The following is a 16,060-nucleotide window of genomic DNA, read 5'->3' as shown; positions in this document are numbered from 1 at the left end:
TTGTATGAACTTTGCTAAAAGAAAAGCATGATACTCACATGCAACATCCTTGCATATGACTGAGTTTGAAGCATCACTCGGTGGCCCAACTCCTGCTCTGTTTTCTGCACTGACACGGAATTCATATTCATTTCCTTCCAGGAGCCCTGTTACTTTGCATCTTAGATCAGAAACTGGTTTCTTTGTTGCTCTGACCCATCTTAAACCTTTCTTTTCTTTTCTCTCCACATAGTAACCTGTTATTTCACTTCCCCCATCATCTGCTGGTCTTTTCCAGGTAACCGTTGCAGTATTTTTAGTCACATTTGTTACTTCTGGTTTTCCAGGAGGGCCTGGAGGACCTGATAAGGAAGAAAAAAGTATGAAGATAAGAAAAAAATCAAATCTATTAAAATAAGAAAAACACATTTGCACTTTTTGTCTTATTTTGCTTACCAAATCTATCCACCATTTTAACCGGTTCTGATTGCACTGGTTCACCTTTGCCATAATGATTTACGGCTGAGACACGGAAAACATACTCATTTCCTTGGATGAGTTTGCTAACAACATGCCTACAGCTCTCAATATTTTCAGCAACTAATGTCCAGAGCAGGCGGCTGGTTTCTCTTTTTTCAAGAACATATGATTTGATTGGTGATCCACCGTCTTCCGCAGGAGGCGACCATGTAAGAGTGGCTTTTTCTGATGAAACATTACTGATCTCAATAGGCCCTGGAGGTCCTGGAACATCTAAAACTTTCACATGTATGCTCTCTTGCTTAGTACCAAAAGGATTGGTTGCTGTGATTGTGTATTCACCAGAATCTTTTCTGGCTGCATATTTAATGCTTAGAGTTGAAGAAGTTGGTGTTGTTTCAATGTGCACAAGCTCTGAAGGTCTAAAATCTTTTCCAGCTTTTGACCATGATGAAGTTGGAAGTGGCTTGCCCCGTATGCTAATGGCAGACAGTGTGATGGTTTCTCCTGCTTTCACTGTTAAACCTTCCTTGAGTGGAGGATCAATAACAATAGTTGGTGCCTCTGTGAAAAACAAACCAAAACCCCATGATTATTTTAACAAGAACATAGGAAAAAATTAAAACATTTAGCATTAATAATTCAAGTAAAATCCTTCAGTTCTTAATGCCATCTACATACCGTACTCATCCTTGCATATTATGGTGTCTGTGGGTTCTGATGGAGGACTGATAGCTCCTGCAGCATTCCTTGCTCTAATTCTGAACTCATACTTGGAACCTTCATTAAGGTCAGTTACAGTAAATGCACAATCTGGAACATTGACATGATTAGCCTTTGTCCATGTCTTTGAAGGCAAATCTCGTTTTTCAACAATGTACCCAGTTAACTTATGTCCACCATCATATTTTGGTTCTGTCCAAATGAGTGTCACTGAGTTCCTAGTTACACTGATAACTTCAGGTTTCCCAGGAGGATCTAAAGAAAAAATAATAAGCCATGGTCAGACAGCACTGATTTCAACTCTGAGAATTTTTATTTGATTTGTGTTCTCCTGATGACTCACCAATAGGATCAAGTGCCACAACTGGTTCAGATGGCAGGCTTGGTTTACCTACTCCAGCCAGATTGATTGCCATGACTCTGAATTCATATTCCAGACCTTCGGTTAACCCTGTCACTCTGAAATCTTTCATCCTTATCGGAGTTTTATTGGCTCTTTTCCACAGAAGACTATTTCTTTCTTTCACTTCAATGTGATAACCTAAAAGATAAATTTAAGATGTAAAGTATGAAAGCTCTGTAGAAATCTTCCTGTACGACAGCACTGTGCCTTTATGGCATTGTCATATAGGAACCGTGCTGGAGTGACAATGAAAAACAGATTAAGAAATGGACATGAATATACATTACAGCTGTATGCAATTATATATTTTGTATAAATGCAAATTGTTAATTTTAAAGACCCAGATAATGTACATAGTTGGGTTTATTTTTCTTTCTTTAGGTGCTTCAGCAATGTGTACAAAAATATTTTTTCTCTGTTACTGATTTTTAAGTTCAACCGTTAAAAATAATACAGTATAAATAAAGAATAGGAAGTAAAACAGTAAAATCAATCAATTTAAAGCATAGTTTATATTTTATATATATATATATGTGTATACATAAAGCTTATAGTTTTATCTTGCTCTTTGACAGGGAGGAAGAACTACTAAGAGGGGAAATATTAACAGGCCTTTGTAAATATACCTGTGATTGGTGAGCCTCCAGTTCTTCTGGGATCAGTCCAAGTTAAAGCTACAGAATCATGTCGAACTTCAACAATGTTGGGAGGTGGAGGTGCATCTGGCACATCTAAACAATACAAAAAATGAAAAAATAAATCTCTCTCCTGAAACATTATTTTAAGGCTTAGAAATGAATTATATATACTTACCAAATGGATGCTTGGCAATGACAGGGTCAGATTTAAGTCCTTCACCTACTCCATATTTATTTTCAGCTCTGATCCTGAATGTATATTCATTTCCTTCATGAAGTCTTGTAACTCTAAATGTAGTTTTCTGGACTGCAGAAGCACAAGTAACCCATTTATTGTTTACATTATCTCTCTTCTCTAGGACATAGTTAGTGATTTCTGAACCACCATCATCTTTTGGAGGACCCCACTTCAAGGTTATGGCATCAGCTGTGACTTCTTCAAATTTCACTGGACCTGTTGGTATACCGGGTTTGCCCACAACTTTTACAGAAATGGTGCCTTCTTTGCTGCCAGCAACATTCTTCAGAGTGATTGTGTACTTTCCAGCATCAGCTTTCTGGCAGTCACGTACTAAAAGCGTGGTGTTAACTGCTGTAGATTCAAATGCAACTCTTCCACTCTCAGTAAGTGCCTGGTCTTCACCTTTCTTCCAACTTACAGTTGGTACAGGCTTGCCTTTAATGGGTATTTTAAGACGGAAATTGCTACCTTCTTTAGCTACATAGCACAAATCTGGTAGATCTCTTAAATCAAGATCAGGTTTCACTGCAAAAACAAAAGTAACCGATTACTCAACTCTTTTTTTAAAATTCAGATGCTGTTTTAAAGGCACCTGATATGTAGGTATGCATAATAATGATTATTACTAATGATCTTAAGTTGCTTCTTACCAATGTCATCTCTTGCCACAATTGTGAGCTCAGTTGGAGTTCCATATCCAGCATCATTTTGGGCCATCACTCTAAAAGTGTATTCCTGTCCTTCTTTTAGGTCCCTCATTGAAAAGTGGAGGTTCTTGGATCGCATAACTTCATGCCATTTATCTTCACTAGTCAGAACTTCAACAACATATGCAAAAATACGGCTTCCACCATCACTGATAGGTTTTTTCCATACCAAATTGCATGACGATTTTGTTACAGCTGAAGCTTTTAGATCCACAACTGGTCCAGGTGTTTCTGGAAGACAGAAAAGCATAGTAAGGGCCCATTCAAGCTAAAAATTAAAATGATGTGAATAGCGAAGTAGAAGAAATAGTTTATTTTTTCTTACCAGAAGCTTTAACAGCATCACGAGTTTCACAGGGGTCACCAATACCATATTCATTTTCAGCAAAAACCCTGAAGAAATAAGATTTGCCTTCTTCTAAGTTAGTTATCCTGTAGCTTGTCTTTGGACACTCTGTTGATACTGTGGACCATGACTTCCTTTCTGCATCACGTTTTTCAACAACGTAATTTTTGACTGGACTGCCACCGTCTATTAGTGGAGGCTCCCATGTAATGAAGGCAGAATCCTTAGATGATTCTTTTACAACCAGGTTAATAGGAGGTCCTGGAGTATCTAGATGAATACACCCCCCACACACATTTGATTTAGTAAAGAAAAAAAACCCAAAAACTTTTCAGGTAAGAAGGGAATAAATATATTAGTCTGGGGGAAACTCTGACACTTACCAAGTACTTTTACAACAATGGTGTATGCTTTCTTGCCACAGCTATTCTCCAGACTTAGGACATATTTTCCTGCATCATATTTATTTACATTTTCACAACGCAGGAAGGTATCAAAATCAGTTGACTTGATGTCTAATCCTTGTCTATCTCTTAGGTTGGCACCCACTTTAGACCATGTAATCTTTGGAGGTGGACGTCCTCTTACAGGCACATAAAGCCTCATTGTCACTCCAGCACGCAACACAAGAACTTTCCTTAGTTCTGCATCAAGTTCTCCCTCAGGAGGAACTGTGTGTAACAAAAAGCATGAAATTAAAACAACATCTTTAAGAATATCATTAAACTGTGACAGGAAAATCTTGTTTACTATCATTTTTCTAGATTAACTAACTCGCTCTTATGTCTATAGTGATGTTAGTTAGTGACCTGATTCCCATTCCAAACTTCAAAATAATTCTTAAACTTGGCTTTTTTTTCAACCAACTTCTCTTCCTTCTCTTCTCTCTTTTACCACTACCTGCATTTCTTATTATGTGAAGAAGTCTCACAGTTCCTTCATAATTCAAAGGAGCTTCAAAATTTCCCAAACAGTTCCCTATATACTGAATCAAGACAGCTCTATGAAGCAATGCTTTTGTAAATACAGCAAAGCACATAGAGTAGGCAGCATGGCTATTAAGGAATGAGTGCCATACAGTTAAATAGTGTGCCACACAGAATCTTAATAAAGTAATCTCAACTTCAAATTCTTTAGAAGGTCTGAATAAGACTGAAAGTTTTGAGAATGGGAGAGAGGTCTGAAAAATTTGATTGTATAATTAGAGACAGAAAAAGATTCTTCAAGGCCCAAGGTGAATGCATCTGGCATGCAAGTAAAAGAAGCAGACGCCATATTCAGATTCTGTTCGGTTCTGCCCCATTTTGTTTCAGATTATCCACTTTTAATCTACAATTTTTCAGAAATATCACATTCCAGATTAATCTCCTTCTCTGACCTGTTACAAACCTATCCTATGAATTAAAAGTCAATGAGTTAATTGTTTTCAATGAACATACTTAAAATGTCTTTGGCAGTGTGTTTATCAGGAACATCACTTGGATCACTGTATCCAATCTTATTGACAGCATAAACACGGAACTGGTACTCTGTATCTTCCATCAGGCCGGTTACCACAAATTGTGTGGCTTGTAAATTCTTGGGTAGATTGCATCTGACCCAGTTGTCTGTGTCAGCTCTTTTTACTTCTACTAGATAACCAATAATAGGGCTTCCTCCATCATATGCTGGTTTGCTCCATGACAGGCTTATTGAACTACGGGTAGTATCAACCACCTTTGGGAAGGCAGGTGGGCCAGGAGGATCTGAAAAATAGCAAAGTTAGTCATATAAAATGTTGTACAAGAATATTTGGACATACCATTGGAGATAGATAGCTATTACTTTTAGCTTACATTGAGGATCCCGGGCATATGCCGCTTTAGATGATGCGCTAGGCTTGCCAGGTCCAGCCTTATTCAGTGCTGTTACCCGGAACTCATATTCCGTTCCTTCTTGGAGTCCAGTGGCCTTAATAGTTCTTTCAATGACAGGCTTTCTGTTTACCTTCATCCAGTTCAGAGCCTTAGTTTCGCGCTTCTCAAGTATATAACCAGTTATTGGGGATCCACCATCACTAGCTGGGGGTTTCCAGCTAACAGTCATAAAATCTTTTGTAATATTACTAATTATCGGTGGATCACAAGGTCCAGGTACATCTGTGAAGATTTATTTGAAAGTTATGTTCGCATTCATAAGCGTATACAAAACAAACAAACAAATAACAACAAAAAAGCAATAATTTATGAAGTTATACTGCAAAATGCTTACCATATGGATTCTTAGCAACTGCTGGTTCAGTGAAGATAGGGTCTCCAACACCATATTTATTTTCAGCACATATGCGGAACTGATACTCATGTCCTTCAATCAGTTTTTCCACTGTGCAGCTTGTAATTGGTACATTGGCAGTGATTTGGGCCCAGTTTGGTCTGCTTGTTTCACGCTTGTCAACAATGTAGTTAGTAATTTCTGAACCTCCATCTTCCAGAGGAGGCTCCCAAGAAAGCGCTGCATGATCTGCATACATGTGTTTGATTTTAACGGAGGCGGGAGGACCAGGTTTATCTGGAAAAATTAAGATCCCATTCTTACCACTCTAGCTCTTGGATCACAGCTTGGATTACAGCTCTAGCTCTTGCTATATCATTTAACTATAAATATATTTATTAACAGACAGTCTTTAGCTTACCAAGTACTTTAAGTCTAATGGTTGCTGACTTTGATCCACTTGCATTTTCAGCAGTAATAGTATAGTCTCCTGTTTGCTTCCTGTTAACACTGAATAACTCAACTGTAGCAAGGTTTCTCTTAGTTGTGATCTTAACACCTTCAGATGGTTTTAAAACTTCCCCTTCTTTCTTCCAAGTGATTGTTGGCATAGGCTTGCCATATACATTTGCCTCCAGACACACATTAGTTCCAGCTTTTACTGTAAGCTGTGACTGCATAGATACATCCAACTCTATCCTTGGAGGAACTGAAAGGAAACAACACAAAAATTAAACTAGTAAGAAATAAACATCTAATTCCTCACATAAGTATTAGTTAAAATGCACAGACTCTTATCAGAGTTCTCAAATACTGTTACATTTCTCACCATTTTCTGGATGAATGGTCACTGGATCAGAAGGTTCTGAAGGTCGGCTAATGTTAACTGCTGTTTTGGCAATTGCTCTAAATTGATACTGAGCATTCTCTTCCAGATCTGTAGCAGTGTACTCTTCTAGAGGTATTTGATGAGGAGTTGTATTGCACCGGACCCACTTATCACCAGGTAATTTGCAAGCTTCAACAAAGTAGCCAATAAGTTTGCTTCCACCATCATGCTTTGGTTTTGTCCATACCAGTGATGCGGTACTCTTAGTGACATCAACAACTTCAGGTTTTCCAGGGGGATCTAAGCCAAATAAGATTATGTTATAGTCTGTTTTGACAAAAAAAAATCTGATGAAAAAAAGAATGGCTTTAATGGAGCCTATTTACAGCACTGTTATGGTAAACATGAAAACAAGAGCAAATTGAAGATTATGCTGTTGCATATATAATTAAAATAACCATAATAACAGCAGTTACTATTAGTCTGTTTGGCTTACCGACTGGTGTTCTTGCTGTGACAAGCTCAGTTGGCTTGCTAGGTTTACTTGCACCAGCTCTGTTCAGTGCATAAATTCTGAAAGTATACTCGAGGCCTTCAATCAGCCCCACACAAGGGTACTCCGTGGAGCGCACTGCTGTGTCATTAGCCTTCACCCAGAGTAAACTGTTCCTTTCTTTACGCTCAATGAGATAACCAGTGATTGGACTGCCTCCATCACTATCTGGTCTATCCCAAGCAACAAAAATGCAGTCCTTATTGACCTTGGTAATACGTGCGTTCTTCGGCTCACTAGGAACATCTAGAGGGAAACATAAGAATGGATATCAATTACATGCTTTCCTACTAGTAGGACTATAAAAACAAATACTGTTATAAAATATTGACATACCAAATGGGAACCTTGCAATCATCTTGTCAGATGTAAGTGGCTCAGAAATGCCGAAGCGATTTTCAGCACGAACGCGGAACATATATTCTTCTCCTGGAATCAATTTTCCAATTCTGCAACTTGTCTTTGTAACAGAAGCTACAGCTGTTACCCAGTCCCCTCGGCTTACATCACATTTCTCAACTACATAGTTTGTAATGTTACTGCCACCATCTTCCAGAGGTATATGCCATGCCAGAGTGCAAGCATCAGCATCGATTTCAGAAATGTCAAAGGGAGGCTGTGGCGGACCTGGCTTATCTGCAAATAGATATACATTAAGAAGAAGGGACATAAGAAAAAAGGCAAACAGTGGAATTTACTAAAACTTGTTTTCTATAAGTCTGGGTTTAAAAGTAATAAAATTACACATACCCATGACTATCACTCTGATTTTCTGACTAACAGTGCCAGAGCTGTTTTCTGCAGTAAGAGTGTAAAAATCGCTATCTTTTCTAGTCACGTCCTTAATGATAAGGACAGAAGATTTTTCTGTTTTATGTATAGCAAGGCGACTGGATACTAGTACATCTTGGTCTCCTTTCATCCATTTACAGACTGGCTGAGGCTTCCCATATACATGAGCTTCAACTCTGAGTTTCTTTCCAGCTTTAATGTGAACATGATCAGGCATCAGGATCTTAGGTGGGACTAGGAAAAAAGCACAAAGCATATAAATTCAACTTCAACTTTTTCTTATTTTTTCATGCAAAAGTTCTTTGCTTCTACCTAAAGTGGTATTCTCAATAGTAATGACGAATAATTTTTAATTTAGGTTCTGCTTATGGACAACTTGAGATTCTGCAGTGGGCAATTATCTACTCCAGTTTTACTTTTGCATTCTGATACTAGTTACAGAACATCTTTGAGTTTGGTTTACTTTCTCATGTTTTTAAGTAGAGACTAGCACACTATTTATGCATCACATATAGTTCTTCTTTATGTCTGGAATATGTCATTGCCCACTCTGAAAAAGTTTCTGTCTTGTAGTGCTGCCTTGCTTTTCCCATCCTTTTTGTCTATCTTGCAAAAAGACGTAAGTTCTCACCGAACCAAACGTTCTTCCACAGGCAGAATTATTCTTTGAATTATTCTTCAAGTAGAGCCCCTCTTCTCCCACTTCATCTGTGTGAAATCTTTCAAATTGTCCCCAGATTTGCCCGTTAACCTAGGCCTTCTTGTGCCTCAGGGATCACACACCTTAATTGGGTCAATCTCTCTTCCCTCCTTCTCTCACATTTATACTGACTTTACAAACAATTTCATTTCTGTTTTCTTAAAACAACTCCTCATTTTGGCCCCATTTGTCTCTTGAACTCCTGTGCCGACTCTTCCTCTTTAAACTCACGAAATGTATTTCATATTTCTTCTCAGTTCATACCTTCTGCTTCCATTTGTACAAAATTGAAACATACCCCCAAATTCTTTAATGATTCTGAGTTAGTGTTCAACCCTCATGCTTTCTGACATGTTAAATGTATTCAGTACTGTTAACTATAAACCTCCAGATGACTTCATAAAGTTGCTGGCTTACTGGGACTCAGTCCAAGAATTAAAATTCTTGCTCATTTGATTGTTAAAACAGATTATTTAACATAGGAAGCATGTAATCAGATACTTACTGAGCTGTTCTTTAATTTCAAATACTCCTTCAGCTTCTCTTGGCAAACTTACTCCTACAGCATTTCTAGCTGCCACTCTAAATTTGTATTTTGTTCCCTCTTTCAGACCAGCTACAACAATGGATAGATCTTTAACAACTGAATATTCTGTCCATCGATCGGCTGGTTGTTCTTCTTCTTTGTAGCTAACAATGTACCCATCGATTTTAGAACCTCCATCACGCAGTGGTGGCAGCCAGCCTAAAGTAGCACTGTTCTTTGTAATTTCAGTTACTTCAAGCTTTCTTGGTGGATCGGGTTCACCTTTACAAAGGAGAAAAAAAAGAAGCCACTGAGTGGTTAGGAGCATTATCTGACTTAGAAATACCTGTTTTATCAAAAATGCAAAATCTTAATAATTAATAGAGGAATAAATAATAAAGGAAAAGAATAAAAAATGCATAAATGCATACTTACATAAGGGATCTGATGCTAGGATTGGTTTTGGTATATCACTTGGAACACCCGGCCCATATTCATTTACTGCTGTTACTCTGAAGAAGTACTCATTTCCAGGTATCAGATTAGCTATTTGGAAACTAGTTTTCTTTAGTTCTGCAGTGACAGTTGCCCAGGTTTTTCTGTCAGCCTCACGTTTCTCCAGGATGTAATGAGTCACTGGGCTACCACCGTCATTCTCTGGAGGTGCCCATGAAAGATGACATGACATCTTGGTGACATCTGAAACTTTGAAGTCTGCCACAGGTCCAGGAGTATCTATTAAAAAAAAAAAAAAGAGAATTTACGGTATCTTTTCTTCTTTAACAAGGTAAATTTTAAGTGACTTAGTAGCTTCTTATATGGAGAGAATTACTACTAGTGTAAGTGCTAGACATCATAAAAACTTCTGTAATTAAAAAAAAAAAATTGTCTACAAGTATTTTTATGGTTACTTACCTAGGACTCTGACGTTCACAAACACAGCCTTTTCTCCAGCTGCATTAACAAGTGTCAATGAATATTTGCCTGAGTCATCACGTGTTGAATTGGGGATAACACAGAAGGCCATAGTGTCAACCAGATCAACTTGTCCTTTTCTGATGACATTATCAACAACCATTCTCCTCCAGGTGACTTTTGGTGCTGGGCGACCCCTAATAATAGCAAAAAGTCGGATAGGGCATCCTGCTCTGACTGTGACTAACTTTCTCATGCTTGCATCCAACTCTATCTCAGGAGGTTCTGAAAGAGAAAATTAAACAAAATGCAATGTTTATCATATGAAATAATATAAGAACAAAACAAATAGAGACTGCATGTAAACATTCATAAAGAAAATAGGAAAAATCACCAAGTATTTCTTTAGGAGACACAGCTTCTTTCAGTTCAGCTGGACGGCCAAGGCCAACCTGATTTTGTGCAGAAACTCTGAACTCATATAATTGCTTCTCATCCAGGCTGGTGGCTGTAAATTCTGTATGAATAACTTGTGCAGCAACATTGCATCGTTTCCATCCAGCTTCAGGATCAGCACCCTCAACCTTTGGTCTAATTTCCACAACATATCCAATAATTGGAGCACCACCATCATACACTGGTTTTCCCCAGCCAAGGGTAATGGAACTCTTTGTGCTATCAACCACCCTCAGGTTTGTGGGAGGACCAGGTGGTTCTAAAAAACACAATAAAAGTTACAGATAAGGATACATTTGAGCAATTAAACAATTTGTTAACAGTGAGAAAAATACAGTAAAATACTGTAGTATGGTACCTATTGGGTCCTTTGCTATTACAGGTCTTGAAGGCAAGCTTGGTTCTCCAAGTCCAACTTCATTTTCAGCACTTACACGGAATTGATATTCATGGCCAGGGATGAGATTTGTAACCTTCTTGCGTCTCTCTGGGATTGCAGTCTTAGTAACAGGAACCCATCTCAGTGATCGTTTCTCTTTCTTCTCTAAAATGTATCCTGTAATTGATTTGCCACCATCATATTCTGGTGGATTCCAAACTACAGTCATCTCTTCTTTACTAACTCTAGTGACCTCTGGAGGGTCGGGGCGTCCAGGTCTGTCATATTTAGTTTTTGCAATGATTGGATGTGTTTCTGTTGGTGGACCAGTACCCATTTTATTCTCTGCACGGACTCTGAATATATATTCATTACCTTCGATGAGGCGTGTCACATTTGCATAGTTTGTTAGGACAGAAGAAGAGTATGTAGACCAAACCATACGTTTGCTTTCACATTTTTCTAGGATGTAGTTCTGTATTTCACAACCACCGTCATCTTCAGGAGGGTCCCAAGTAACAGTACACCTATCACTTGAAATGTCAGTAACTTTCAAGTTTCTTACAGGACCTGGCTTATCCAAAACAATAACAGTAGCATATGCTACAAAACTACCAGCAGTATTAGTTGCAGTAATCACGTATTTCCCACCATCACTACGTTTCGATTTTGTGAGAATAAATTTAGATGCGTCCGAAGTTGTTTCAATTTTGACTCTTGGAGATCTGGTTAGATCTGTGGCATCTTTGTCTTTTGTCCATACAACTTCGGGCTGTGGTTTCCCTCTAAGTCCAGCTTCAATTCTAATTGTGTCACCTGCTTTTACAGTCAGCACCCCACTTAACTTCAAGTCTAGCACTGGTTTCTGCAGGTCTTCTTTTACAACAACTTCAGCAGTTCTTACCCAGTCGCTTTCTCCTGCCTCATTCTTGGTTTGAACTCGGAATTGATAGATTTTATTTTCAACACACTTATCTACCATGTAGTGTGTTTCCTTAATACTGCCTTTATGCACTCTTTCCCATTCATCTGCATCTTTCAGTTTTCTTTCAACATGGTAACTTAGATTAGGGCTTCCACCATCATAATCTGGTCTTCTCCATTTCAGATATACAAATGTCTTTCCTTTGTCTGCAATGTGAAGATTTTCTGGCTCTCCAGGCTTGTCAATAGGATTGATGGCAAGAATGGGAGTCTTTGTCTCAATGCAAGGACCTGGACCTATTTTGTTTTCTGCACAAACTCTGAAGAAGTATTCACGGTTCTCTATAAGATTTGCCTTTACTAATCGTTTTGTGATATCAGAGGAGACAATTGACCATCCTCTCTGGTTTGGTTGCCGGTACTCTACTATGTAATTTGTAATTTCTGAGCCACCATTATCCACTGGGTTCTCCCATGCGATCATACAAGAATCTTTTGTGACATAGCTTATTTTCAGGTTCTGACATGGTCCAGGTCTATCAAGTACATTAACAATGGCAAAAGCTTGAGCATGTCCACAGCTGTTCTTTGCTGCTATTATATACTTGCCATGATCAGATCTTTTGGCTTCTTTCACTTGTAGTTCAACATTAGGTAGATCATGAACTATTTGAATATGCTTTTCTTGGACTAGTACTTTGCCATCCTTAGACCATGTTATGTCAGGATCCGGCCTGCCTTTTACTTTCCCAGTAATATGAATTGTTTGGCCTACTCTTACAGTGATTATGTCTCGACAGGTCACATCTAGGCTTATTTCTGGAGGAGAGAGAATATCCTTTGCAAGTACAGTTTCTGCCAGTTCTCTTGGTTCTCCCTCTCCCACAATGTTGACAGCTTTAATTCGGAATTTATATTCATTGCCTTCTATTAACCCAGGTACTCTAAAGGCACACTGTCTAATGAGTTCATCTTTATTAATCCTATTCCATTGGGTAGTTCCAGTTTTCTGACATTCCACAACGTATCCCAGAATCGGGCTGCCACCATCTTTGAAGGGCTTTGTCCACACAAGATCAGCCGTTTCCTTGGTTTTGTCTTTTAATTTTGGATTAATAGGTGGTCCAGGAGGAGTGATAGGACGTGATGCTTTTATTGGATCAGAGCTTGGAGATGGTTTGCTTAAGCCCACCATGTTTTCTGCTAAAACTCTGAATTCATAGGTGTTGCCTTCAAAGAGACCAGTGACTCTGTATTTCATATCAAGTACCGGTGTCTTATTGACACGAACCCATTTACCAGATGCTTCCCGACGTTCAACTATATAACCAGTTATTGGTGTTCCGCCATCAGATATTGGTAGGGTCCAAGACACTGTTGCAGCATTTTCTGTAATATCATAAACTGTTGGTTTGCCAGGTGGGGATGGTGGATCAAACATATATTTAGCAACTGTTGGTTCTGAATCAAGGGGTGCACCAATGCCTATCTTATTTTCTGCTCGAACACGGAAAATATATTCACAGCCTTTCTGCAGTCGTGGAATCTTAATTTTTGTGTGACTTGTTCCTGAGCTAACCACTCCCCAGGTTTCTTTCTTTGATTGACGCTTCTCAACAATATAGTTTATTATAGGACTTCCACCATCATCTTTCGGAGGGCGCCAAGAAATAACCATATGCTCCGGTGTGACTTCAAGGATATTAATTGGACCAGTAGGCGGACCAGGAACATCCAAAACTGTAAGATGCAGAGCAACGGTTTTGCTGCCAGCTGCGTTAGATACTGTGAGTAGATACTCTCCCGTATCTTTTCTTATGCAGTCTTTGATGGTAAGTACAGTTGAATAATTGTCAGTTTCAACCTTATGTCTGCCTTCACTTTTAATTTCAGTGTCATCAGTAACCCATTTTGCAGTGGGAACTGGAACACCTCTCATAATTGCAGGAAGTCTTACTGTGCTACCAGCTTTAACAACAAGACCTTCAATCAACTTCACATCCAGTTCCACAGATGGAGGCACTGAAATTACAGAAAAATACATACATATTACCATATGCATTTCAAGAGGACTACTTAAAGAGAGAAAGAATCAGTGAATCAATACAAGAAACTAGAAGTTACCTAGTTTTTCTTGACACTCTATTGGTATAGTTGTATCTGGAAGACTAAGACCAACAATATTCTGAGCTTTCACACGGAATTTGTAAATCTTTCCTTTTTCCAGGCCTGTAACAACGCAGTCAAGCATAGGGACTGTCTGGAACTTAGTCCACTCCTCTGCACCATCTTCCTGATATTCCACCAAATATCCAGTTATCTCAGCACCACCATCGCGATCTGGTCGATTCCAAACAAGGGAAACTTCAGTCTTGTCAACATCTACATGATGTAGATTTTTTGGTGGCCCTGGAGGATCTTTTAAAATATAAAAACAAAGTGGTTTCTAAGATGTCCTGTCCATGGTATCAGAGTACCATAAGCACATGTTTACCAACAGATCAACAAAACAAATCATATAACTGAACTTACGTAGTGGATCTATAGCTTTAATTGGCTTGATAGTTTCAACATATGGACCTCTACCAAACTGATTCTCAGCTGCAACTCGGAAGAGATACTGAGTGCCTTCCATCAGATATTTAGCCATGTGACTCCGTTTCTTGGAGGATGATGAAATGGGTAGCCACTGTGCAGATGCTACATCTTTTCTTTCCACCACATAGTTGGTAATGACAGAACCACCATCATCTTCTGGTTCCTTCCAAGTGATGTAGCAAGAATCACTTCTAACTTCACTGATTTGCAGATTTCTGGGTGGACCAGGCGTATCTAATATTGTCAAAAAAAAATCTATTAGATATTTGAAAACAAAATTGTATTTTACAAAACTAATCTTCAAGAGAATTAATGTATTTCTTATCATTTTTAGACCATTTTCTACATAGCCTGGGTATTTTGTGATTTCCTATATCTCTGCTTATTAATATTTTCCAGGCAATCTTTTTTTTTCTTAATCTTTAATCAAATTATAAAAAACACGCAGTAGAGAAAGAACACCAGAAAGATTACCTAAGACGACAACTTTTACTGAAACGGTCTTGGAACCAGCTGGATTTTCAACAGTCAGAGAGTAAACTCCACCATCTTCATGGACAGTGTTACGAATTTCAAGCTTACTGCCAACTCCTGTAACCTCAATATCAGCTTTGGGTGAGACCTCATGATCTTCTTTCTTCCAAGAAACTTTTGGGAATGGAACACCTTTAATCACAGCACTGAGTCTCAGGGTATCTCCAGCTTTTACATGCTGTTCTCGAGCCATATTAGCATCAAGTATCAGCTCAGGAGGTTCTGGAATCAAAATTACAGATTGTTAAAAATATATTTTTAAAAAAATCTCTTCAGTAAACTTATATGATTTTACTCACCAAGTCTGTCTTTTACTTCCACTGGATCAGGAACATAGGCTGGTTCTGATTCACCTGCTGCGTTGACTGCCTTGACCCTGAATTTGTATGTCAAACCCTCAGTAAGACCAGTGACTTTAAAGTTTGTTTCAGGACAAGAATCTGCTGTTAGATTGGCCTTTTTCCAGTCTTCGTCTCCAACTTTCTGATACTCAACAAGATAGCCGATTATCTTGCCATTACCATCATGGCGTGGTGGGTGCCAAGACAAATCAACTGAATTTTTTGTTTTATCTACTGCCTCTGGATTAATAGGTGGGCTTGGCTTAGCTTTAAAAAATGAAAAAAAAAAAGAAACCAACCATTAAAATTGTTTTGTAACTGAAATGAAGAGTACATTAAAATTTGAATGAGAAAATGTAATACTTTACCAATTGGATCTCTAGCAAAAATTGGCTTTGATGGTGGACTAGGATCACCAACACCAATTTCGTTTTCTGCTGAAACACGGAATTCATATTCACAGCCTTCAAGAAGGTCAGGCACTTTGAACTGAGTACTGGGGAAAATCGGATCTTTGGTAACTCTGACCCATCTAGTTGCCATTGTTTCCTTCTTTTCTACAATATAGGTTGTTATTGGCTTGCCTCCATCATATGGTTTGTTCCAAACCACCACAGCAGAGTCTTTGGTAACATCCTTAATGATTGGTTGCTCAGGTGCATCAGGAACACCTGAAAAAAAATAATGAGTTCATAACAATAACATATATAGGAAAGATTAAGTTATCAAAGTAAAATAGGAGAAGA

At 38.4% G+C, this 16,060-nt stretch overlaps 1 protein-coding gene across 1 annotated transcript in view; it reads right to left on the bottom strand.

Moving 5' to 3' along the window:
- Positions 1–16,060, bottom strand: part of LOC104572228 (titin) — a 232,197-nt gene that overhangs the window by 45,012 nt on the left and 171,125 nt on the right. Inside the window, exons 250-276 of the mRNA XM_088526952.1 lie at positions 15,683–15,985; positions 15,273–15,581; positions 14,914–15,195; positions 14,374–14,673; positions 13,966–14,259; positions 10,897–13,863; positions 10,477–10,797; positions 10,083–10,367; positions 9,603–9,902; positions 9,147–9,449; positions 7,900–8,175; positions 7,486–7,785; positions 7,093–7,395; positions 6,597–6,896; positions 6,189–6,476; positions 5,768–6,064; positions 5,353–5,655; positions 4,957–5,262; positions 3,901–4,188; positions 3,497–3,787; positions 3,115–3,402; positions 2,399–2,989; positions 2,212–2,316; positions 1,526–1,723; positions 1,141–1,437; positions 436–1,023; positions 39–341 (exon numbers count right to left, since the gene is read on the bottom strand). Coding sequence (XP_088383078.1) covers positions 39–341; positions 436–1,023; positions 1,141–1,437; positions 1,526–1,723; positions 2,212–2,316; positions 2,399–2,989; positions 3,115–3,402; positions 3,497–3,787; positions 3,901–4,188; positions 4,957–5,262; positions 5,353–5,655; positions 5,768–6,064; positions 6,189–6,476; positions 6,597–6,896; positions 7,093–7,395; positions 7,486–7,785; positions 7,900–8,175; positions 9,147–9,449; positions 9,603–9,902; positions 10,083–10,367; positions 10,477–10,797; positions 10,897–13,863; positions 13,966–14,259; positions 14,374–14,673; positions 14,914–15,195; positions 15,273–15,581; positions 15,683–15,985 — 10,986 coding nt within the window. The remainder of the gene's footprint in view (positions 1–38; positions 342–435; positions 1,024–1,140; positions 1,438–1,525; positions 1,724–2,211; positions 2,317–2,398; positions 2,990–3,114; positions 3,403–3,496; positions 3,788–3,900; positions 4,189–4,956; positions 5,263–5,352; positions 5,656–5,767; positions 6,065–6,188; positions 6,477–6,596; positions 6,897–7,092; positions 7,396–7,485; positions 7,786–7,899; positions 8,176–9,146; positions 9,450–9,602; positions 9,903–10,082; positions 10,368–10,476; positions 10,798–10,896; positions 13,864–13,965; positions 14,260–14,373; positions 14,674–14,913; positions 15,196–15,272; positions 15,582–15,682; positions 15,986–16,060) is intronic.

Source organism: Tinamus guttatus, unplaced genomic scaffold (assembly GCF_059628265.1).
Source record: "Tinamus guttatus ecotype Peru unplaced genomic scaffold, ASM5962826v1 Tinamus_guttatus_pri_ptg000260l, whole genome shotgun sequence".
Taxonomy (NCBI): domain Eukaryota; kingdom Metazoa; phylum Chordata; class Aves; order Tinamiformes; family Tinamidae; genus Tinamus; species Tinamus guttatus.
Note: the sequence above shows the minus strand (reverse complement) of the source record. Positions and strands in the feature narration are given on the sequence as shown.